This window comes from Diabrotica virgifera, chromosome 9, assembly GCF_917563875.1.
Source record: "Diabrotica virgifera virgifera chromosome 9, PGI_DIABVI_V3a".
In the NCBI taxonomy this organism is placed as follows: Eukaryota; Metazoa; Arthropoda; class Insecta; order Coleoptera; family Chrysomelidae; genus Diabrotica; species Diabrotica virgifera.
Window position 1 is genome coordinate 202,227,479 of NC_065451.1, and position 24,191 is coordinate 202,251,669.

The following is a 24,191-nucleotide window of genomic DNA, read 5'->3' on the forward strand; positions in this document are numbered from 1 at the left end:
ATGTGTTGTCTTTTTTCTGTTAAAAGGCATATATCATCTCTAAATTCCAAGTCCTCAAGTTGATTAAAAACATTCCATCTGATTCCAGTCTTATTACAAGTAACCTTAGACATGATCCCGTTGATTACTATCAGGAATAAGGTCGGAGAGAGCACACAGCCTTGCCTTACTCCTGTACAAATATCTATTTGTTCTGTTAACTTCCCTTCGTGGACTAGGTATGCGTGCTGTCACAACCAGGTCAAAGCACACATCGGCACAATATCACTTTTTTTTCTTTGGCTTGTTAGCTATATGTATGCCAAATTTCATGTCAATCCAAGAAGTTCTTCAAAATTTGGAGCAAAAACCATTAGGAAATGGACTATAAAAGCTGTATACTTTTGGAAACAGGTAGGTAGATATAGGCGAGTGGCACACCCCTAATTTGAGGCTTAGAAATCGAAAAAGCGACCATGTGAATGGCAAATTTTCGTCATTCTTTATGTTTTCGAGGTCGCTGAATCTGAATATGAAGTTTTTTTTATCTAGAATTGGTGGAACATGTTCAAAAATCAAATTTTATGCAAAAATTCGAAAAATCAATTTTGATGATTTACCTCGTATCTTTGGCCACAAAATATTTCCTTCTGAAAATTTTACTGTGTCATTGTTTAAACAAATTAAAAAAAAGTTGTTAATTTTTAAACATTTTGTCGTCAGATTTCGTCAGTTTCATGTTTACTTAAAAAAGTTGGGTGACAAAGTTTTTAGTTTATAATTTTAATTAACAAAGCATTAAAACATGAGTCATGAAGAAGTTTTCTGGAAAATTTCAAGTCATAATATGCAATAGGAAAAAAGTTTTGTGACTTTATGATAGACAAGTGGCACTTCCCCAAAAAACGCTTATTTCTCGAGATACTGACCACGGTGTGGTGAATGGCTAATTTTGGTCTTACTTTATGTTTTTGATGGTGCTGAAGGTGATAAATATATACTATAAAAATTTCAGAAAAAATATTAAAATGGAACAGAGTTGTAGTAAGTTAAACGAAAAAAAAAAAAAACGTGATTTCTTTCACCACACTGTAGTCAGTATCTCGAGAAATAAGCGTTTTTGGGAGTGTGCCGCTTGTCTATAAAGTCGCAATTTTTTTCCTATTGCAAACTTTGGCTTAAATTTTTTTAGAAAACTTCTTCATGAATAGGGAACTTGCACATTTTTTTTGTTACATAATAATGTTCAGTTTTGTTTAAAAATGAGATTTCCAAAATTTCACGCTTCAAAAACTCGTAATAACTTAGAAATACATATTTAAAGTCTTCTGCGGTATAAAATAGTTCATACGACCCGTGACGTCACATAGTTTTACATTAGTTATTATTATGGTTTTATTTCGCTGTGTCTAGGTACACTCTAACGTGTACGCAAATAAAAAAGTTAGGTACACACGAATTAAACTTGATCAAGCCAGTGACTGTATATTTTGGTACATGCTATTTTGATATGTTTGGTGTTTGTTTGATAGAAAAATACTTGTTAAGGGAAGGGAAGCAGAACTATTTAGATGTTTCAAACTTAATTGTAATAAATCAATGTATATATTTAGGTTAGCAAAATGAATATATGTATTTAGTTGATATGACACGTACAAAATATTGCTAAAATAATTTTTATACGTAAGTTAATTATTATAATCAACTATTCTAAATGGGAAATAAGCCACAATTTAACTAAAAAAATGATTTTATTAACGTTTCGACGTCCAAATCGGATGTCATTGTCAAAATACAAAAATTAGTCAGATTAAATAAATTATTAGAAAAATTTTTTACTAAGCAACACCATTTTTGTTTAATTTAATAATATTTTGTATTTTGACAACGACGTCCGATTTAGACGTCGAAACGTTAATAAAATCATTTTTTGGTTAAATTGTGGCTTAGTTCCCATTTAGAATAGTTGATTACAAAAATGCCACAAGGATAATAGCTTCAGAACAAGTTAATTATTATTGTGAAAGCTTTAGGTCTTCTTTTTATTTTAATATTTTACGGTAATACATACTATTTCATTTATAACTAAAAAAATATATATATTAATTTATAGTCTCTTATCTTTTTCGTACTGTTTTAAAATGTTCTTAAACTCATTAAAAGAACTAAATAATTGTCCACACTCCGTAGTTAATTTAAAAACAAACAGTAAACAAATAAAAAATAAGAAATCACTGACACTCATAACTTTTTTATTTGCGTACATGGTAACGTATACCTAGACACAACCTTATATTTAGGTACATTCTTCTTCTTTAGTTTATTGGCCTCCACCTACTTGGGTATTTGGCAAGCTCATCGTCGTGGAATAAGTCAAAAATATTTATATTCTAATGACATTTATCGTATGTCATTGTAATAATATATACCAGTTTGTTAAAATTGTAGTTTTATACTGTTTTTGAAGGAAAGGAACGAAGGTTTACTATTGAAAATAAAACCATTTTATAAAAGTACGAATTTTTCTATGAATAGTTCAAGCGATCAAAAACACTTGTAACGTCACATAAATGTATTTTCTACTGACGTTTATAACATCTAATTTAAAATTCTGTTTACTTTATTGGAAAAATGTAAATGTAAAACCAAGTGACGTCACGAAGCGTTTTGGACCACCTGTTTTAATTTGAATTTTTAATCATCTTTAGGGGCCAAACGAAAGACAAACAAAACTTTTTTATCTTTGATACATGTTTTAAATTATGTTGTGTTGTGATTTATAACATTTTTTTCGAATTTAAAAATTTATGCAAGTTCCCTATTGTATTTTTGATTAAAACTATAAACTAAAAGTCACTCAACTTTTTTAAGTAAACATGAAATCAACGAAATCTTACGACAAAATGTTTAAAAATTAACAACTCCTCTTTTAATTTTTTTAAACATATTAGACAAATATTATTATCTAAATACTTTAAAGATGACACAGTAAAATTTTCAAAAGGAAATGTTTACAGCGACCAAAGATACACTGTGGTATAGTTGAAAAATCATCAAAATTGATTTTTCGCATTTTTGTATAAAATTTGATTTTTAAACATGTTCCCCCAATTCTAAAAAAAAATAAACTTCATATTCGGATTCAGCGACCTCGAAAAACAAAAAATGACCAAAATTGGTCATTCACCTTAGTTGATTTTCATGGTCGGTATAACGTAATTTTAGGGGTTGCTGCCGCTCGCCTAATAGGATCAAACAATAGACGTTATATAAAGAACTTTATTGCCTAAATATAAATCAAACTTAGTAAGGAAGTTAGGTATATACTAAACTAGCATATAAAATGAAAATAAATTATTATACTCGAATCAAATGGAAAGTGTTGAAACCATTAAAATATCGTGTTTGAAAACACAACATGAGAACATTTGAATGTAGAACCAGATATAATACACAATTACTTTTTCTTCTCGTCCTTCTTAGCATCTTTATCCTTTTCCTTCTCTTTATCCTTGTCCTTATCTTTGCTTTCTTTCTTACTATCCTCCTTTTTTCCTTCTTCCGCGTCTCTATTTGTTAGTTTGTTGTTAATAAGATTGTGTAGAGCGACAATAGATCTAACTAAAGCTGCTAGATAAACGACTAACATTTGATCGTTATTTTTCACGTAAAACGATGTATTAAATGCATCCTGATTTATATCGGGCAAAAGATTAAATATGTCTTGTAATTGGTAGATGATTTGGTGATTGATTGGAAGCTGGTTACCACACACTTGTACCAAATAGTCCCTAATATCACGTAACTGTGAATGGAGACCTTTTAACCCTAAAAGCTGATTCGTTATTCTCTGTGACAAAGTACCAACAGTTGTGTCTTTAATATCTCTCAATAAGTGTTCAACACCAACTTCTTCAGCTTCCTCAGCTCCGATTTCACTAGGAACATGCTCAAATGTTTTAGATGTAGGTGAACCGTCATCGTGTACTTCTTCTACAGCTTGATAAGCTTCAGTTGGTAAACCTAAATCTTTTGGTTTAGCGTCTATGATAACTAGAACGGAATTTGGACAATACCTTCTGATTAACTCATTAATGGCAATATCATTTTGATGAAGTTTGGGGCCGGTGTGGTACCAACCTACTACTCGTTCCCTGGCATTAACTTTTTTGAACATTCCATACATGTTTTCTAAGTAATCATGGTCCAAGAACCACACAGACTTATCCTTGTCATCTTCGTCAAAAGGAACTAAAAAACAAAACAAAAATGTTTTATCTATTATGTGTTTAAATTATCGAAAGAAGTCTGAGAATACAGAGACTTGGTGATGGTCAAAGTACAAGCAAAAATAAAAGAGAAAACAAAATTATATAAAAGTTGACAGGAAAATTGGTCAGAGTGTCACGAGACAGATCTTTAAAGCTATATGGTTACCAAAAAGGAAGCGAAAGTAACAGTAACAACAGTTAAAGAAGAAGCGTATACAAATCTATATGATCAACTTAATAAAAAAACAAAGATATATAAAATAGTCAAACAGAGAGCTAAGAAAGCAAAAGATTTTAATCAGATTAGATGTATCAGAGATGAAAATAATAAAATACTTGATATGGAAAAAGTAATTTAAGGTACTACTAGTACACTTTAGAATTTAGAAGACCAAAAATAAGCATTTTTTTCAAGATTTTTTTGCTCAGAACCTTTATTAAAAATGAACATAAAATTTTTTACATATTAATATCTAACTCTTAGAGAATACAAAAAATATAAATCTTTCATTTATGCACGTACACTAATATTGCAGAGGGCGCCAAAGTCGAGGACTCGAAAAAAAAGTAATTCCAATGGCCGCCAGTTAATCTCAGGATTGGGATCTCTGAAACAAAAAAAAATCGTACGGCATTTGAAAAAGGAAGGTTTATTACGTGACAATTTAACACCGTTAGTGAAAAATTCCGAAAAAAAAAGATGTTACGGAAATTTGAAAAATTTTTGTGAAAAAGTCGCCTGTTTTTCTTCAGTTTTTTGTAGTTAAAAAATATTTATTTTTTAGTCAAATTGTGGTAAATTGTCACGTATAAAACATTCCTTTTTCAAATGCAGTACGATTTTTTTTTGTTTCAGATATCCAAATCCTGAGAATAACTATCCGCCATCATTTTTCGAGGCCTCGACTATTGCCCCCTCTACAATATTAGTGTATGTGCATAAATAAAAAGAGATAGGGTCACCTAGGGTTAGTGTGACGTAAAAATATGCAAATTTGATTTTAACATAAAAAAATATATTTGCTTTTAATTGAACGGTTTCAGATTTTTAATGAAGACTTTCTGGTTAATTGTCACAATCATTGCACAGTGAATAGACATGTTGCATTTTTAAAATTCCTTCTACATTATGTTTTATTTAAGAGGGTGAGGTGTCACACTATCCCTTCATTATGGGGTTACTGTGACTAGGATTAGGGATAGTGTGACAAATAGCTTTTTGCCATTTAAAAGCACCTAGGATTGAGTGTGCCTTGATGTGACAAAGAAAGACATTACAAAAATATTGTAATAATTTTTGGCATTTAAACAACAGTTTTAGAAAAAAAAATGTGAAATTTCTTTTTTAAAACACCAATTTTTTTATTAAACGTAGGTATTTTATTGAGAACCTTTTCTTATTTTACAAATTCAGTACCATCTAACATTCAAAAACATCGACTTTTCCATTAAAAGTATACCGGATTCTTTCACCATTAAGGGATAATATCGGATCCATCAATATTCCTATAATCTGGGACATTCCAATAAATGAACTGTATTTTTCATTAACAACAAAACACTTTATAAAAAGACTAAGTCAAAAATGGTTATTCATTTTTCATTTTTAAAACACTTTATCTTTATCAACACTTCTTAATCCTACCACTTCTATTTCATCTTTAGTGTCATCAAAGTTTTCAATTACACACACATACCTAAAAGCAGTTCTACCACGCTTCCCACCCATAAAAGTTGCAACTATGAAAGAGCCTTGTTTAATATCTTCCTCGTTTACAGGTTTTAGTGTCGCAGTTTCCTCTAAGAATTTCTCTTCTGCTTCGTCACTTTCCCTTAAAGACATATCTTCTATCTCCTCATCACTATCTGATTCATCTTTCTTTGACTTTTTCTTGATTGTTTTTAGACAGGTTTTTTGTTTTCCTTTAATGGACTCAGTCAATTCAGTCTTTTTGTCTTTAAAGAACTGATGTACATATTATTCTTTTGTTATTATTTCTGCAGTATCAAATCTTCGTTTAACTTTCTTTTTTATGCTAGTTTGAACTATCTTTTCCAGAAGCATATGCTCAAACACTTTCCCTGGTGTTTCTTGCCCAACAGAAAGTTCGGTGATTTGACACCTTTGTAATGGACTGGAGGATTGGCCAGTGATTTGATGCGCTTTTAATAGAGTGATAGATGATGAACCTTGCGATCCAGCGATCCCTTGCTCTTCTGATGAACGGTTGCAGGTTATTGTCAACCATAAACTGATCAAACTAAGGTAGTAAGTTGTGATAGTGTCACATGTCACACTATACCCATGTTTCACTGTCACAAAAACCCCACATTGTTAAAATATGTGGGGTTACTATGACGTGCCTAAAAAAATAATAGATAAAGACAATTAGGCCAAAATAAGTTTAAATGTTTAAAATAAGTTAAGCAATACAAATGCAGAGAAAAAATCAAAATTAAATACAAATAATTTTGAAGAAATCCAAAATTTGGACTAATATATCAGAATTTCAAATTCGAAATACAATACATACATAAATAAATAGACCATTCCAGGGTGACGTCATTTGACAGCGACTGGTGGGCAAAATATTGTAAACAAACTAGGTTGAGTGTAGAAAACCATTGTTTAATTTAAGAATATGATTAAAATACCAGCGTTTTGTTCAGTTTGAAAGTGTTCCAGTAAAGTTAAAAGAGATAAAGTAAGTTTTTTTATAATACCAGCCGCATTTAAAGACCGAAATGTTTTAAATCACTATAATCACAATATACTGTAAACAGAACGATGATATGGGCAAAGATAACTGATTTTCTGAGTATACCGGGTTTTTGCATCCCCTACGAGGGTGTCCTATATCCAATATTTGCAATTTTTGTAGTTAAAACCACAGATTTTTTATAATAAAGCGAGAAAATAGCAAAAATAACACCAAAAACACAATTTTTGCCCCTCAGCAACGGTGTCGAAAGTCACGTGACCTGGAATGGTCAATACTATGATTTTAACCTAAAAAACAGAAGGGACTGAAACAATTTTTTTTAAATAATTTGTTGAAATGCAATAGAAGTGTAATATAACATCATATGTAAAATAAAAGCACAATATAAATTAGTATTTAATGTTGTCACACTAACCCTAGGTGACCCTATATTTTTTGTACTCTCAAGAGTTAGATATTAATATGTAAAAAGTTTTATGTTCACTTTTAATAAAGGTTCTGAGAAAAAAATGATTATTTTTGGTCTTCTAAAGTCTACTAGTATCTTAACAGTTTATTATATGAAGAATTTGACGGATAACCGGTTGAGTTAATGGAGACAGTAACAGCAATGGTCACCAAAATAACAAACAATGGAGTGGTTCAAGCAATTCAAAAAGTAAAGAAAGGAAAAGCAGTTGGAACAGATGATATTCCTGGGGAAGTGTGGACAGCATTAGGAGAGACATGAGCAAGTTGGCTAACAGGTTTATTTAATAGAAATATTGAAGTTGGCCAAATGCCAGACAAATGGAGAAGTATATTAGTACCTATTTGGAACTACAGGGCCATAAAACTACTTAGTCACACTATGAAAATATGGGAGAGAGTAATTGATAGATGGATACAGATACATGAAACAACCAAAATATCGGATAATCAATTTCGCTTTATACAGGGCAGATCAACAACAGATGCAACTTTCATTATAAGGCAGTGGATGGAAAATGCAGGAATAAATAAACAAATGAGTGGCTTCATATCAAAGACGGATACGTGTAAAAAAAAAATAAAAATTTATAGTAGTGGCTTCTTATAGAATTAATTTTTCCTGTTCTTTTCAATTGAGATAATGGTTTCCTTCAAACACAGGTGCAAATACATTCTTTTCAGCTTTACAGTTGAATGTTTGTTTCAAAAATGGGCATCTCCCCAACAACCCAATGAGAATATATATTGTGATCACATGACTGTGAAATCAACAAATCAACTAAAATTATAGGAAGTGAGATTTTCATAAAAAGAATAATTGCAGCTGTGTACAAAAAAACTAATTTATCTCAATTTTTCTTGTATGAGTCGTATGACACATGTCCGTCTTTGATATAAAGCCACTTAAATGGTTACATGGTATTCATTATCTTGAGAAAGCTCACTCAATTGGAAAGGAGTCCTAGGTAAATATATGTAAAGATTGTGAGAGATATTGTATGAGGGAGTAACAACTAGTGTTAGGTCAGGTGTGGGAGAGACTGATAAATTTCATGTGAAAGTAGGATTGCACCAAGGCTGGGTGCTTAATCCTTATTTATTCTCGTTAGTTTTGTACAGATAACAGCAAAACTTTCGGGTAACATTTCCTGGTGTTTAATGTATGTTGATGATTTAGTATTACAGTAAAACCTATGTTAACCGAAACAGCTGATTTCATCAATAGAAAGTAAATTTTTATCGCAAACGGAAACAATTCGATGTTAATTTGTCAACATCTTCAACATTGCTTTCATACAACTAAAGAATGCAATTAAATATACAACATATCGATACATTTTTGGCAAAGTAATGTAAGTGACATTTTTGGCGAAAATCATGTTTTTCCATTAAACTAACTCTATTATTGTTTAGAAGGTACTGCCAAAGTGTAGTAAGCCTAGAATTACTTTAAACATAATATAATATGTATAGGCTTACTACACTTTGGCAGTATCTTCTGAACAATAAGAGCGTTAGTTTAATGGAAAAACATGATTTTCAAAAATGTCACTTATGTTACATTGCCAAAAATGTATCGATATTATGAAATCACCTCATAGTATTTTTAATACCAACTGTGGCCAAGAATACTATGTAATTTGATATAAATAAGACAAATACAAAAATCAATGTTTTTAACCAAAATTCTTGTTATCCGAAACGGCCTCCCCCCAATTATTTCGGTAAACAGAGGTTTTACTGTAGTAGGAAATAGTGAAAGCGCCTTAGAACAAAAAGTGCACCAGTCGAGACAAGTACTTGAGGAAAAAGGGTTAAAACTTAGTAGAACAATAGCAGACTATTTGGAATGTTCATTTAAAGATGGAGTTGCTTGTTACAAATAAAATGATATCTTTGGATGGTGAAATGATTGTAAAAAGTAATAGTTTTAAGTACCTATAGTTTATTTATTAACCAAGGGGAGTAAACTAAAAAGACAGATTCACACCCAAGAAAGTCACCAAAATATATCTTCTTTTTTGGTTGATCATGTCGGCCTTCAACAGTAATCCATAAATATTATATATTAATATGTTGCTAAAGAGTTCTAAAAACAATTGCTTTTTATATAAAAGCAGACTAAAAATCTAAAAATTAAAGGAATAACACAGAAAACACAAAAAATCGCCGATATAACTGAATTAACCTATGAAATGTCAAAATTTGATAGATGTCATTAGTGTCGAAATTTTATAACAGTGGAGTAAACTTGCCTGCGGTTGGACCAATTACAAACAATTATTACAGCGCAGTAAATTTGAATCACTCCTCCTGGTTTAAAAACAAACCATAGTATTGGTATTACAGAGTAATGGGAATGGGTTGGAGGATCATTTTGAAGTAAGCAAATGGTGTGTTGTCTGACAGAAAAATTCCAATGAAGCTGAAGGGAAAATTCTATAAAACAGCCTTAAGTCTGGTTATAATGAACGGAACTGATTGTTGGTCAGTTAAAAATAAAGAGGAACAACCAATGCATGTTGTGGTAATGAGAATGCTTAGATGCATAAGTGGTGTGACAAAAATGGATAAAATTAAAAATGCATGTTAGGGAAAGTCTAGAGGTGGCACCAATTGATCCCAAAATGAAGGAGCATAAGTTAAGATGGTTTGATCATGTTCAATGTCAAGACCTTTATCAATATGATGAATTGGTGAACTGCAGGTTCCTTTTAGGAGTAGGAGAGGAAGCCCAAAGATGACCTGGGGGAACTACTTGAACAACTGAACATATCGGTAGAGAGGATTGCGATTCATTTGACCCAAGATAGAAACTTACGAGAAATGTTATTAGGGAAGCCGACCCCGCATAGAGATAAAGACAAAGAGAATAAATAATATGTGTTAATATTATTATTATAAAAAATTTATCAAGTACCTGCAAAACTGTTAGAAACATCTAAGACTCCTTTAGCACGCCAACAGCCAAGAAGAACACCAACAACACGCTTTTGATTGCCGATTTTGCCCATGCGATTAAAATGGTCCACCACACTTAGAAGAACCAAAGGGTGGACTATTACTTTATTAGTTGTTAATTCTTGACTCGGCATTTTCGGTATATTATTCTAATAAAATCTTTGTTCCCAATTAACTATTTTGCTAAATAAAAACAGTATGACACTTCAAAAATTTGCTGTTCATTCCTGTGACTTGTGACAAGACAAGTGAAACCTGTCAAGTAAAATGTGCAACGTGTCATAAATTCTTATTTTCCGCGATTATTCAAAATTCGTTTGAATTTTTTGCTTTTATTTGTATCTTTTTCAGAAAAATGTGTTATAAGCTAGTCGTACTGTAGCCAATTGACTTATTGTACATACTTTGTGCCTTTAATCAGACTAAAGTTACCAATAACTCATAATATAAACCATGGCCGTCTTTATTTGAACAGCCCGTTGTATTAGACGTGGCAACACTGCCGAACTGTCAAATAGAGGGCCTATTTAGAGATATAGTGGTCCTATACAGAAAAATAGAATTTTGAAGACTTATATTTGATTAACAAAAAATATTATTTAGATAATAGACACAGCCAGTAGAAATAAAATGCAGTTATTATAAATGTGATATAACAAAAATATTTTAAAAGAAAATGATCAAAAGTGGTCTTTGAAGTTTAGATATTTTTTTGTACACTTTTCTTTTTTGTTTTATCACTTTTGTCTTTGGTTTCTCTTTTGTCAAATCGTATTTTATCTTGAATTGATTTATTTGAAATAATTTCCAAATCACTGCAAAATCGCTAAAAATGATATTTTTAGCTTAAAGTAAAACACTAAAAAAAAACGAATGTTCGGGCTAAAAATGTCTTATTTTTAACGCAGAAGGTAACCCAAGAATTTCTTAGATGAAAATTGAGTGAAAAATGGAATAGGAAAAAAATTTGAATCACTCATCTGCATTTAATTACTGACATTTAAAAATAGTTTTGACAGTTACTGCCGTTATGTGCGTTTTCGTTTATGAAAACAGTCCTTGTAAAATATATTTATAAATTAATGTAGTTTATGGTGCTATTATTTATTGTTATATTTATGTAATCATTGTTTAAGTTTGGTTCTTTGACTTTTTTTAAGTGTAATCTTCAGGGTGTAGTGATAAAGGTAACTTTTTCTATATTTCTTCTGATACTTAACATCTTTAATCATCCGTTTTAGTAATTTTGTCATGAGCTAAAAGTTACATTATTAGATTACTTAAAATATAAGTTATTTGGGTCTACAACAACATATAAATGATTAATTAAATATATTAAATTAAATTATGGTTCCCCTATATTAAAAAAGTGAGGTTACATTAACAGGTAGTGTTGTGTTGTCCTAATATGGTCTTTGTAAACAATAGAAAAAACGAATTTGTTTGGAAAGACAATATATACAGATACTAGAATAAAACACTATTTTATCACTTAACTGTTTTCAAGAATCATGTATAATAATAAAAAATAGTAAGGACAACTATTTTTAGTAAATGACAAGTACTTACCTAAGTTTATATAAATTTAGAAAAATCAATGTTACACATTTTTAGCTACTAAAGATGAACATTTTCTTATTCATTTATCATTTAAAACAGACTACAAAGACCTCGAAGGTCTAGGGCTAAAATACAATTACCTAATATAATACTTATATTACAAAACTTGTATCAAATGGGCTGGCTTCTGGTCTAATCATGCTTGTTGTTTACTAAATTGATTTACTATTGTCACCCATTCATCCAGATTCGTTGCTCTTTCTTCCCAACCATAAATTCCCTCTTTTCTGAGGTCTTCTTGTACACTATCAAACCATCTTTGTCTGAGTCACCCTTTCCTTATTTTCGTGATTGGACCCCGTTTTAAGAATATCTTTGATATCCTCTTCCTTTCCATTCTAATCATGTGTCCTGCTGATCTCACCCTCTGTTGCTTTATGAAGTGACTGATGCTTGCGTTATACTGTTCCTATCTTACCTAAGATTCCCTGTTCCTTAGGTTATCTAGTTCCCTGTTTGTTAGTCACACCCATGGATCTATATTGATAACCCATAAAAAAGAAGAATTGTTTGAAATGATGAAAGAACTTAACATAGAAGCTGGAGAGAAAATCCTTAATATGAATTACAGCAAGGCGAAAATCATTTATTTATTTATTTTATTTATCAACGGGCAAGCCCAATTACAATTAATCTTAAACTATAAATTCATAACACTGACTAAATCTACGGTTACAATACAAAAAGTTAATCTGTATTATTATACAATGCAATACAAAAGTTATCTATATCTATTACTTAAGCCAAGAGTGCACAAAACCTGACGCAAGAATGAGCCAAAGGTTGCAAAGAAATCTATGTTATCATATTGATTGGCTAGTCTAGCAGTTCTTGAAATGAAGTTGTTAAATCCATAGTTAGTGCGATGTATAGGGTAATGGAAACTTGCTATAGATCTGGTAGGTCTAGATGGAACATGTATATTAATTTTATTGAGCAATGAAGAAGCAGCAGCTCTACCATGCAGAATATTGTAAAAAGTAATAACATCTCTCTTCTTATGACGCATAGAAATGGGTGGCATATTTAATGTAGCAAGTAAATCTGCATCATTGTAGTTGTCCAAGATATTTAATTTGAAAGCAATCTGTTTAAGGAATTTGTGCTCAACATGACACAAGGTCTCAATATGCACACCATAAAAAGGTGACCATACACAGGACGCATACTCAAGATGGGGACGGACATGAGAGCAATAAAGCGTTTTTAAGGCAGTAATCCCAGTAAAATCCTGTGTGCTTCTTCTGATAAAGCCAAGCATCTGAAATGCCTTGTTGACTATGTTATGTAAGTGATCAGAAAGTTGTAAAGTTGCATCCAAAGTAACCACAAGATCCTTGATGAAAGGTATAGTATTTAGGCAATGCTGCCCAATCTTGTATTCAAAATTGATTGGTGATCTAGATCGAGAAAACGTAATGGCTTTGCATTTAGATGGATTCAGACCCATCCCATTTCTTGTACACCAGTCCAACAAATTGATTATCTCATGTTGAAGTTTATCACAGTCATTGGGAGATTTAATCAGACACCTCAATTTTAAGTCATCAGCAAACAGCAAAAAAAGGGAAAAAGAAAAACATTCATGAATATCGTTTATAAAAATGTTAAACAAAAGAGGCCCAAGATGTGATCCTTGAGGAATCCCTGAAGGAATGAGAATTGATTTGGAAAGAGAACTGCCAATTTTTGCTATCTGTCTACATTAGACAAATAGCTGCTAAACCAAGAAATCATTGGTTCATCAACACCAATTGAGGCATTCTTTGCAAAAACCCCATATGTCGGTTTTTTTCGGAAATGTACTTGCACCATCTATGGATTGAAGGATTAATTACCTACGTTCCTTGCATAAGAAAATTCCAATAAAACCATAGTAGTCCAAGATATAAGCGACAAACATATAGGCGATTCTGCATAAACACCATATGTCAAGCGCAATTTCCTTCAAAACCACAGTTGTTAATGACTATTGGTGTTTTTGCGGGAAACTTTATCGCTTGAATGTCAGTAGGTTTTTATAGGTTAACGTTCCTTCGACTAGTTGTCTTGTGTGATTTTATAAGTAAACACCATTTTTCGTTCATTTTTTTATCTTGGTTTATTACTATAAATATCGTTTTTCCAATAAATTAATGAAAATTTCCTGCAAAAACCCCATATGTCAAATGAATAAATGTCCTTCATAAAAAAACCAAAGGAAAAAATAATGTTATTTATATTGTAAACTGTGTGTAATCATCAAAATAATAAATCACTAATTTGAGAATTTCTGTAAACTTAATACGGTTCAATTAAATAACTTTTTTTTTAAAATATCTTCAATGTTGTGAATAATGACAAAAGGGGTTTTTGCAAAGAACGCCTCAATTATTCTAATCTTATGGACCAACATACCATGAGACACCTGGTCGAACACCTTGGAGAAATTAGTCTAAATTGTATCAACTTGATACCCTCTCTCAAGGGAGTCAAACAAAAAATGTACATAAGTTAATAGGTTAAGCGAAATTAACAAGAAAACGTAATTAACTTTTAAACTACCTCGTATAATATTACAAAACCATATATTTTAAGAAAGGAAACATTGAGGAGAATCCAAAATAGTAAAAATATACAAAAATTTCACTTAAAAAAAACATAAGTTTGTGTCACCCTGTCAATACGGACGCCCCTGTATATTTGAAAATATTTTTAAATTATGGTACTATGTGTGGCCCAACGTTTACCTAAATAACTTTTCGTATCTCTTATGACAAACGAGTAATTGGACTTTGTCACACTAATACCCCACCCTGTATACTAATGTCTTATATATTAAAGACTGAATGTCTTATTGATTGAATGTCTATGTAAAAATTGCTGTACTATGTTTCTCCACTGTATCCTATTTTTCGCTTTCTCTTTCCAGTCTGTAATTTCCATCGATCCTATATCTTCTTGAAACTTTTCGTGCCATCTTTTTCTTGGTCTACCTCGTCTCCTTGTCCCAACTGGTCTTCTTAACACTATCTTCTTTGGCATTCTTGACCTATCCATCCTCTCGACATGACCTGCTCACCTGATTCTTTGTGCCTTTGTGATTCTTGTTATACTTGGTTCCTTGTAAAGCATCCTTAATTCTTGATTAGTTCTTCTTTGGCAACCATCGTATTTTTCCCCCCGAAAATAGTCCTCAGTACCTTGCGTTCCCACCTCTCTATCATTTCTTCGTCTGTTTTGTTTAGTACCCATGTCTCACATCTGTAGGGAAAAAGGCTAATTAGATAGATAAATAGATCTTAATTCCCTATTGTCTAGGTTATCTAGCTCCCTGTTTGTTCATCACACCCATCCTTTCTACGTATTTTTGCCTCCATATAATAGCTCTGAGCATTTTCCTTTGTGTATGTCAGGGATCACCAATTATGTTCTCTAAGGGCCCGTTTTGAAAACCTACGACACTTATAATATGTTCCCCATTGTCATTTTTATTTCTTCTCCATATGGTTGCCTTCTAAACTGTTTATTATCTCTTTATTATGTCTTAAACATTCAACACAAAAACAGAGCAAACTCGTTACTCGGGAGTTTTTGGGGATGCTGATCACAAATATCTTGACAGTGATGGTCTCCGAGGTTCTTGTTGCCTAGGACGAACTGATTTGTATTGAATTTCCATAAAACCCCTGGAGACGAGTCTCCTCCTGGGTACCAGTTGTCTCAGAGACCATTGCCGACATGATATTCATATTCAACAATCTCAAGAACCTCTGGACAAGAAGCCCGTCCTAGTCACCAACTGTATCAGAGACATCATCATTATCAATGGTGTTACAACTGTTTGTGAGTCTTTACCGCATTTACTACTGCCTTCCATGTTTGTCGGTCCTGTGCCACTATAACGTATTCCACGAACATACACCTGTTTTGGATTACTTCAACAACGAATATTTTACTGTGTAAAATAAGAAGAACGAAAGTAAATTGCAAATTACATTGTTGTTTATAGGGCTTCTCATTCACAGTCATTTGTTTCGAGCTTCTGTCATGTGTCACATAATATTAATATATCTATGTCAAACGTTATTGGTATATCCAATGATACAAACCAAAGACGTATGGCATAGATATATTAATATTATGTGACACATGACAGAAGCTCGAAACAAATGACAATCGATATAAGGCCCTATTGGAATAAATATTAGCGCCATTTACTTTCATACTTCTTATGTTGCACAGTAAAATATTCGTTGTTGAAGTAATCCAAAACAGGCGTATGTTCGTGGAATGGCCCATAATTACCATTATCATAGACAGCATCAGAGACCATAGCTGTCATTCCAAAATTGACATTCTCAGAAAAATTCAGCTTTCTAGTATGATTTTTACAGGATGCGTGACATTTTCGCCTCTGAGAACTGGACTAAAGGTTTTTTTTAAACGATTTTTTAATATATTTTTGTTTGTTTTGTTTTCTGGTCTTGGTTTGTAGGGCAGTCAATGAGGGTATTTAGCTCCGAATTCCATCCTACTACATAGATTTACTTGGTATTTTCACAGTAAGTAGGGAATAGCTCAAGAAACAAAATCTACCCTATGCCGATGTGCGCTTTTATCTTGGGGGTGGTTCCCACCCTTCACGGGGGTGAAAAATGTTTTGGTTAAAATAGCCACGGAAGAGGCGAGAGAACCTAATTTTAAGCAAAAACTGTTCTATAACTATTTTTTGAAAACTCAATACTTTTTGAGTTATTCGTGGTTGAAAATTGGCCATTTTCATTAAAAAATTACACATTTTCGGACGGATTTTTGCGAATACTTTAGAAACTATGCATCTAACAAAAAAACTGTTTAAAATATTTCTGTAGGTCATTAAAAAACAAAGAGATTCGTTCCTTCAAAAATCTTCTAGTTAAAATACAAAGAGGGATATGGTAGGTAATAAGAAGAGTTTGTTTTTTTGCTGCATGCTCAAATCGGTTTATTTAACTTGAAATAACAGAGAAACTGTCGATTTTAGGTATATAATGATACTAATAACTTTGTAGGGCTTAAACAGACCTTTAAAATGAGCAAACTAAATGTCGATCACATTCAAATTAAGCGAGATATTCTGCAAAAAAGTTGATGACTAATGTATTTTAAGAAGAAATGAGAAGTATATCTAACCCCTCATCCATCAGAACTTAAATACATCGTTTTCCTTCTATAATACTTTTTAGTATAGTGTTATTTCTATGTTCAAAATGTTGGACTGGATTAAAATGAACGGTTTTTGAAAAAAATAAGATTAAATTATAGAGCGCATTTTTAAATTTTCTTAAAAATCTTCCTTTTCCTCCATGTAACTCGGAAAAGATAAGAGACACGAAAAAAAGGTACCACACAAAAATGTAGGGCTTTTTCAGATATAAATTTTCCTTTTATTTTTCATTACTGTATCTCTTATCATTTTCAAGTTTCATCGAGAAAAAGGAAGATTTTTAAGAAAATTTAAAAATGCGCTCTATAATTTGATCTTTTTTTTTCAAAAACCATTCATTTTAAACCCGTCCAACTTTTTAAACATAGAAATAACACTATAATAAAAGGTATTGTAGAAAAAAAACGATGCATTTACATTTTGGTGGATGGGGGTTAAAATTACTTCTCATTTTTTCTTAAAATACATTAGTTATCAATTTTGTTTGCAGTATATCTCGCTTAGTTTTAATGTAATGGACCTATAATATAGCTCATTTTAAAGGTATTTTCAAGCACTACAAAAGGTGTTAGTAGCATTATACACCTAAAGTTGATCGTTTCTCTGTTATTTCAAGTTGAATACACCAATTTGAGAATGTACCAAAAAACAAACTATTTTCATCTACCATATCTCTTTTTGTATGATAACTAGAAGATTTATGAAGGCAAGTGTCTCTGTGTTTTTTTATAACCTAAAAAAATGTTTAATATAGTTTTTTTTTTAGATGCATAGTTTTTAAGGTATTCGCAAAAAACCGTTCGAGAAGGTATTATGTTTCAATGAAAATGGCCAATTTTCAACCACGAATATCTCAAAACGTATTGAGTTTTCAAAAAAAAATTATAGAACAGTTTTTGCTTAGAATTAGAAAAATCCACAAGGAAGAACTTCCTGTAGTTGGCTGTATACCATTAATTACAAGTGAAATCTAATAAAAAATTTTCCTCTTGGTAAAAGGTATATTAGTTTAAAAAGCCCTAAAGGGCTACAAACATATAAACAAAACGTTTTCGCTCTGTAACAAGAGCATCATCAGTGTTACAAGAACATGGTGAGCCAACCAAAAAATACAAAGGTCAAAGCCTTTCAAAAAACAGACAAAAGAAAAGATTTTTTTTTGGTTGGCTCACCATCAGGGCCGCGTTTAGGTCAATTGCCGCCCTAGGCAATTCTCTAGTAGCCGCCCTTCAAAAATGTACCACTTTTGCGAAAAAAAAATGCAAGCAGAATTTTTTATTTAGGGAGCGTTCAAGTATTACGTAACGGGATTTTTGATCCCCCCTCCCCCCTACGTAACGCAATTTTTGAAGATTTTTGACCCCGTAAAGATTTTTTTACGTAATACTTGAACGGTCCCTTAAATAAGAAATGTATTGTTTGGAAATGTATTAAAAATATTCTTTATTTTACATCAAGCGTAATGTTACATATTACTATTATAAAAAGACGCCATGCATTTATTTTGACAATATTACTATATGACATGACAGTCATGACAAAGGACAGAAACTTGTCACTCACTGCTGCCAACACAACATTTCAAAGGTTTGTTCCCACAGTTCAGTGTACTCTAACACCCTTCCTCAAACCTGCAAAATGCTTGGTGGTGAAATAAAAATATCGTTTGCTAAAAAGAAGTGTTTCAGGAATTCAATTCGGACTTTGCGGTGTGTTTTAGTTAAACGATAAAGTACCTTCGGTCTAATTACTGGACTGCGTACTCTCAGTAGTTTTGGTATTAATTACTGGACTACACATGTTTAAACCTTTTGTTTTGTTGAAAACTCGGAAGTGATGTAGTGCCAATTTGTTTCAAGGTTATATTTAATACAGTGTCTGCAGAAACTAAAGTCTTGGATGTATTTTATTCAAATTTGGACATACCAGCAACTTGGCAAGTATTTTCCAATTTTAGTGCATGCAAAACCATTCGTATAATTTTCACTCTACGCAAAATAGAGACTTATAGAGACCTTCATGAACATTTGATGTCGACAAATAATTTCGAGTAATCGAAATATTCCTCCCCACTTTTTTTAACACGCCCTGTATATACATATTATAATCATTTTATTTTGATACAGGAAAATCCAATATTATCACCGAACATAAAATTCAGTAAATTAAATATTTTTACTTTTCAAGCAATCGGAATTAAATATTAACGCCCCACTGTTTGAGGTTCACTGATCATATCTTAATTACATATCGGCCAACATAGGGTAAAAGGACTTAGTATAAATATAGGATAGGAATGTGTTGCGATAACAGTAGCCGTTATTTTTTAACTGTTATTTCACTGAAGCTGTTTCACAGTGTTACATCATTTTCATAATAAATGAAATATAGGGCTTTTCATTCACAGTCATTTGTTTCGAGCTTCTGTCATGTGTCACATAATACTAATATATCTACGTCATACGTTATTGGTATATACCAATGATACAAACCAAAGACGTATGGCGTAGATATATCAATATTATGTGACACATGACAGAAGCTCGAAACAAATGACAATCGATGAAAAGCCCTATTCAGGGCCGGTTGTTCGAACGCTAATCAAAAATGATCATTATTAAATATTTAATTACTGTCACCAACTGTCAATGTCAACTTTGTTTGGGTTGCTGAAAACATAATTATGGATTACAATTATGAAATTAGTTAATCAATTATGTTAAGAATTGTTATGTTAATTGATTAAATAATCTCATAATTATAATCAATTATGTTTTCAGCAACCCAATCAAAGTTGACATTGACAGTTGGTGAGAGTAATTAAATATTTGATAGCGATCACTGTTGATTAGCGTTCGAACAACCGGCCCTCAGGTATAGTCCGTTCGCTAAACTCAGACACAACTAGCTAGTGATTTTTGTACCTAACTTTGCCAATTTAGTAAAATTGGCAAAAAATAATTACTAAATAGTTAATAATTACTAAATAGTTAGTAATTTTGACAATTTTGGCAAAATTGGCCAAAAAAGAACGTACTAAAATAACTAGCCAGTTGTGTCTGAGTTTAGCGAACCGACTATAACTGACTACTTTTTTAGTTATTGTAGCCCTATAGGAAGAAAACCTACCCGTGTCCTGTCTAAGGTTCACCTCCGTTTTTTAATTATTAACAATTTAATTTGTATGTAATTTCTACATAGATTACATAAATATGCAATTTTATTATAAATGTATTAATTAATAAAGGGTTTACTTTGTTTAAACATTCCTTGAAAAAATTATTTTTTTCCAAATATCTATTTTCTTAATCATATCATTAATGATCATAGAAAAAGTTAAAGTATATTTTAATAAATAAATTATTTTTATTAAATAATAATTTATTGAACATAAATTATTAAATTTATTCATTAAAATATACCTTAACTTTTTCTATGATTAATAATGATAGTATCATTACCAAAAATGGATTTTTGAGAAAATATTATTTTTTCAAAAATTGTTTAAAAAAATTAGACTGTTTATTAATTAATAATTGTCTAGACAAATTGCATATTTGTAATGTACACAAAAGTACATATAAATTGAAAGAAGAAATATCAAAATCCATTGAGTAGATCCCAAGATATAGAAAATGGCAGCAGTTTCAAGTTGCTTTTTAGTTTTTGAACTCGTGCATTTTTCGGCTCCCGCCAGGTAGCTGACAACTGTTTTAATTGTTGACCTATAGGATGAAAACCTACATGTTTCCTGCCTAGAGTTCGCGTTCGTTTTTTAATTATTAACAATTGTGCAATCAACGCAGAAGCTCCCCCTTCACTTACTATGACTAGTCATCATTTGAACTACATTTTTAAAAATTCGAGTAAAATATCATCTTTCCGAATACCTATCTAAGAAGATGTTTTCTACGGACAAAATTTTTAATGTTATTGTAAATGTTTATAAACTAATATTTTTTACTACATTAGATAATTTTTTATCTTTTCTTAATACATTTTGATAGTATTAGACCTGGATCCCGCGTAAGAAAGAAAAGTTGATTAATAGCAAGCTGAAAATTTGTTAATAGCTTAACGGTGTCTAGTCGGACAAACTTTGATGCACGGGAACACTGGAACAGGGGAAGTTTTAACTGTGGAGCATGATAAACGTGTCGTCCTAACAAGTTTATGATTGTGAAAAATAGCAAGTTGTTTTTAAGTTTATTCGATAGCCAACGTTATGTAATATATGAGAAAATGTTTGTCCGACAAAAATGTTGGGCATTTTAACGAGTCCGACACGTAGAACATGTCACATCACAGGAATTATGTTGGTGATGAATAGCAGTCTGATTTTTGCATGAGAGTTTAATGAAAGGTTAAAAAAGCAATTGGAAGTTCTGTCCGACAAAATTAATGGGAAGTTTTCGTAGTCGGACATTCTAAACAGGTAAGATATAGACAAAAATGCTGGTGATAAATAGCTTTCCGACAAAGACGAAATTTAATGAAGTAAATTATTCCTTACCAAGAATGACTGTTGTCGGAAAAAAATAAGGGGTAGATTTTGTAGTCGGACAATTTAAAAAAATAATTTTTGAAATTTCAATAAGGAGTGATTATTCTATGTCAAAAGTACCTGCAACCAATTACAATCGATATCTTTCGATTTATCTCAACATCATTTAGATACCTCACTGTAATACATTTATAGTAGATCAGGCAAATTATATTATGGATTGAGTGGTCTAGCTATCTTTGTCTGCCACATGCGCGGGATCGCTTGGTTAAAAGAGATAGATAGACCACCTATCGACTTTTTACACTGTATTCCCTGTCTACCCTTATGTCTATGAATAACCTGTCACTTTTGACAATAATTCATAATAAATTGCAATCGTAACTTCAAATTTAAACTAATCGATTTATTTTGGCAGCAAATTATTTCTAGCCATGTGACACATTAATTAAATTATTATTTCATTTGTAGAAAGTTGAGAAAAATTACACAATTTTAGTAATAATTTATTTAGGTACCCTTTTTCAATCAAGCAAAGCATTATAGCACGAAGAATGATATTCAATAGAATTTTCACAATTATCTGGCAACTGAATATCATTGAATTGATGACCAAGTATTTTACTAACTTTGTAAAATGTTCGAAAATTACTCAAAAATGTTCCGTTGAATGGTTTCACTTTTGATTTGGCGACTTAAAATTTAAACTGTTGACACTCAAAAATAGACACAAAAACACTCCATAGTTAATATAAAATTTAATTTCCAACACACGTGGCAAACAGAAACTCAGAGACCATGTACTTTCAAATACTACTTTGTATAGCACAAAGTGTCACACTGACAAATGCAGCCTTCTAATACATACTTCTAAGCATAATATGTCATATTTACGTATATTCTTATAAGCACCAAAGTTTTAGACTCTTCACATTTTTCAATGTCGTTTACAGGGTTAAGATTTGAGTATGAAAAAAAATGTATACAACGTTTTTTGTAGGAAATTTTCCGTACTTTCTGATGCGCCTAATTAGAAAACCCTAAGAGATTGCTTTCACATGTTCTTTGACATTTTTTATTGTCATTTTGAGAATATCTAGAACAAACTCCACTCAAAAAAATAATTGTTTTGCAATATATACATGCATTGATACTTATCTCACTGTTTTTGGAGTGTGCATGTATATATATGCACATGAAAATATGTGAATATAAATAATATTATATAACTAAAATAGCTTTATCAATATGTGACTAAGTCATTCTGAAAAAATGTTTTTTATTTATTTCCTTCGATTTGCCCAAACTTTTTGTCCGACATATAACTTTTTGCGTTACAAATTATAATTTGTACATAAACAAATCAAAATTAGCTTGCTATTTATCACCAACATTTTTGTCTATATCTTACATGTTTAGAATGTCCGACTAGGAAAATTTCCCATTAATTTTGTCCGACAGAACTTCCAATTGCTTTTTTAACCTTTCATTAAACTCTCATGCAAAAATCAGACTGCTATTTATCACCAACATAGTTCCTGTGATGTGACATATTCTACGTGTCGGACTCGTTAAAATGCCCAACCTTTTTGTCGGACAAACATTTTTTCATATATTATATAACGTTGGCTATTGAATAAACTTAAAAAAAACTTGCTATTTTTCACCATCATAAACTTGTCAGAACGACACGTTTATCATGCTCCACAGTTAAAACTTCCCCTGTTCCAGTGTTCCCGTGCATCAATGTTTGTCCGACTAGACACCGTTAAGCTATTAACAAATTTTCAGCATGCTATTAATCAACTTTTTTTTCTTACGCGGGATCCAGGTCTATATCACTTTTCTACTTTCATTTGGCATACGCATCTTCGTTATTTTCTGTCATTTGTTATTGCAAAACAAAGGACTCTGGGATAAACAAATAGAATACCTAACTTTTAAACTAATTAATGGATCGGTCTCAAGTTTTGGGAGTTTGTTATGTACCCCAATACCCAACTTTGAGTAAAGTGAAACACTACAGTTCTAAGTTAGTTTTAGTAAAAGTTATTAATAAATAACGATTTTCAGCTATTTTGCAGTTTACGAAGCAACAAATTAACTTTTTGACTTTCAAAATCGTCATTTTGAAGGTTTTTCAATGTTCTAAAAAAATAAATTTTGTAATTTTATGTCAACTATTTAGCTTTTTATTTGAGTGCAAAAAATGAAAAAAATCGCGTTGATTGCACTAAATTGTTAATAATTAAAAACACGAACTCTAGACAGGAAACATGTAGGTTTTCATCCTATAGGTCAAGTCAACAATAACTAAAAAAGTCAGCTACCTTGATATTTCATTGTCCCGAACATGGTCTATTTCTTGCGTATTTCCCTGGCTGGAGTATTATATCAGTGCGACAACACGAATGTAATGTTATGTACTTGTAATAATACAGTTTGAAAATCCCAACTCTAACTCGATTTCCTAC

The 24,191-nt window shown here is 31.4% G+C and overlaps 2 protein-coding genes across 5 annotated transcripts in view; one reads left to right on the plus strand and one right to left on the minus strand.

The window, feature by feature from the left end:
- Window positions 1-3,244: 3,244 nt before the first annotated feature.
- On the minus strand, window positions 3,245-10,659 carry LOC114336848 (26S proteasome non-ATPase regulatory subunit 7). Its single transcript, XM_028287237.2, has 2 exons — window positions 10,365-10,659; window positions 3,245-4,230 (listed from the first exon to the last, which is right to left on the minus strand). The coding sequence occupies exons 1-2, from the start codon at window positions 10,537-10,539 to the stop codon at window positions 3,437-3,439; spliced, it is 969 nt and encodes a 322-aa protein (XP_028143038.1). The 5' UTR covers window positions 10,540-10,659; the 3' UTR covers window positions 3,245-3,436.
- Window positions 10,660-11,394: 735 nt separating this feature from the next.
- LOC114336846 (restin homolog) overlaps window positions 11,395-24,191 on the plus strand; it is a 169,696-nt gene continuing 156,899 nt past the window's right edge. For all 4 annotated transcript variants that reach the window (XM_050661518.1, XM_050661519.1, XM_050661520.1 and 1 more), the window contains exon 1: window positions 11,395-11,592. The gene's annotated coding sequence lies outside the window, so the exon portion shown is untranslated. The remainder of the gene's footprint in view (window positions 11,593-24,191) is intronic.

Coding starts and splice junctions, on each gene's coding strand:
- LOC114336848 (XM_028287237.2), bottom strand. CDS start 10,539: ATGCCGAGTCAAGAATTAACAACTAATAAAGTAATAGTCCACCCTTTG. Junction 4,231..10,364: donor TGTTTCTAACAGTTTTGCAG/GTACTTGATAAA, acceptor TTTGTTTTTTAG/TTCCTTTTGACGAAGATGAC.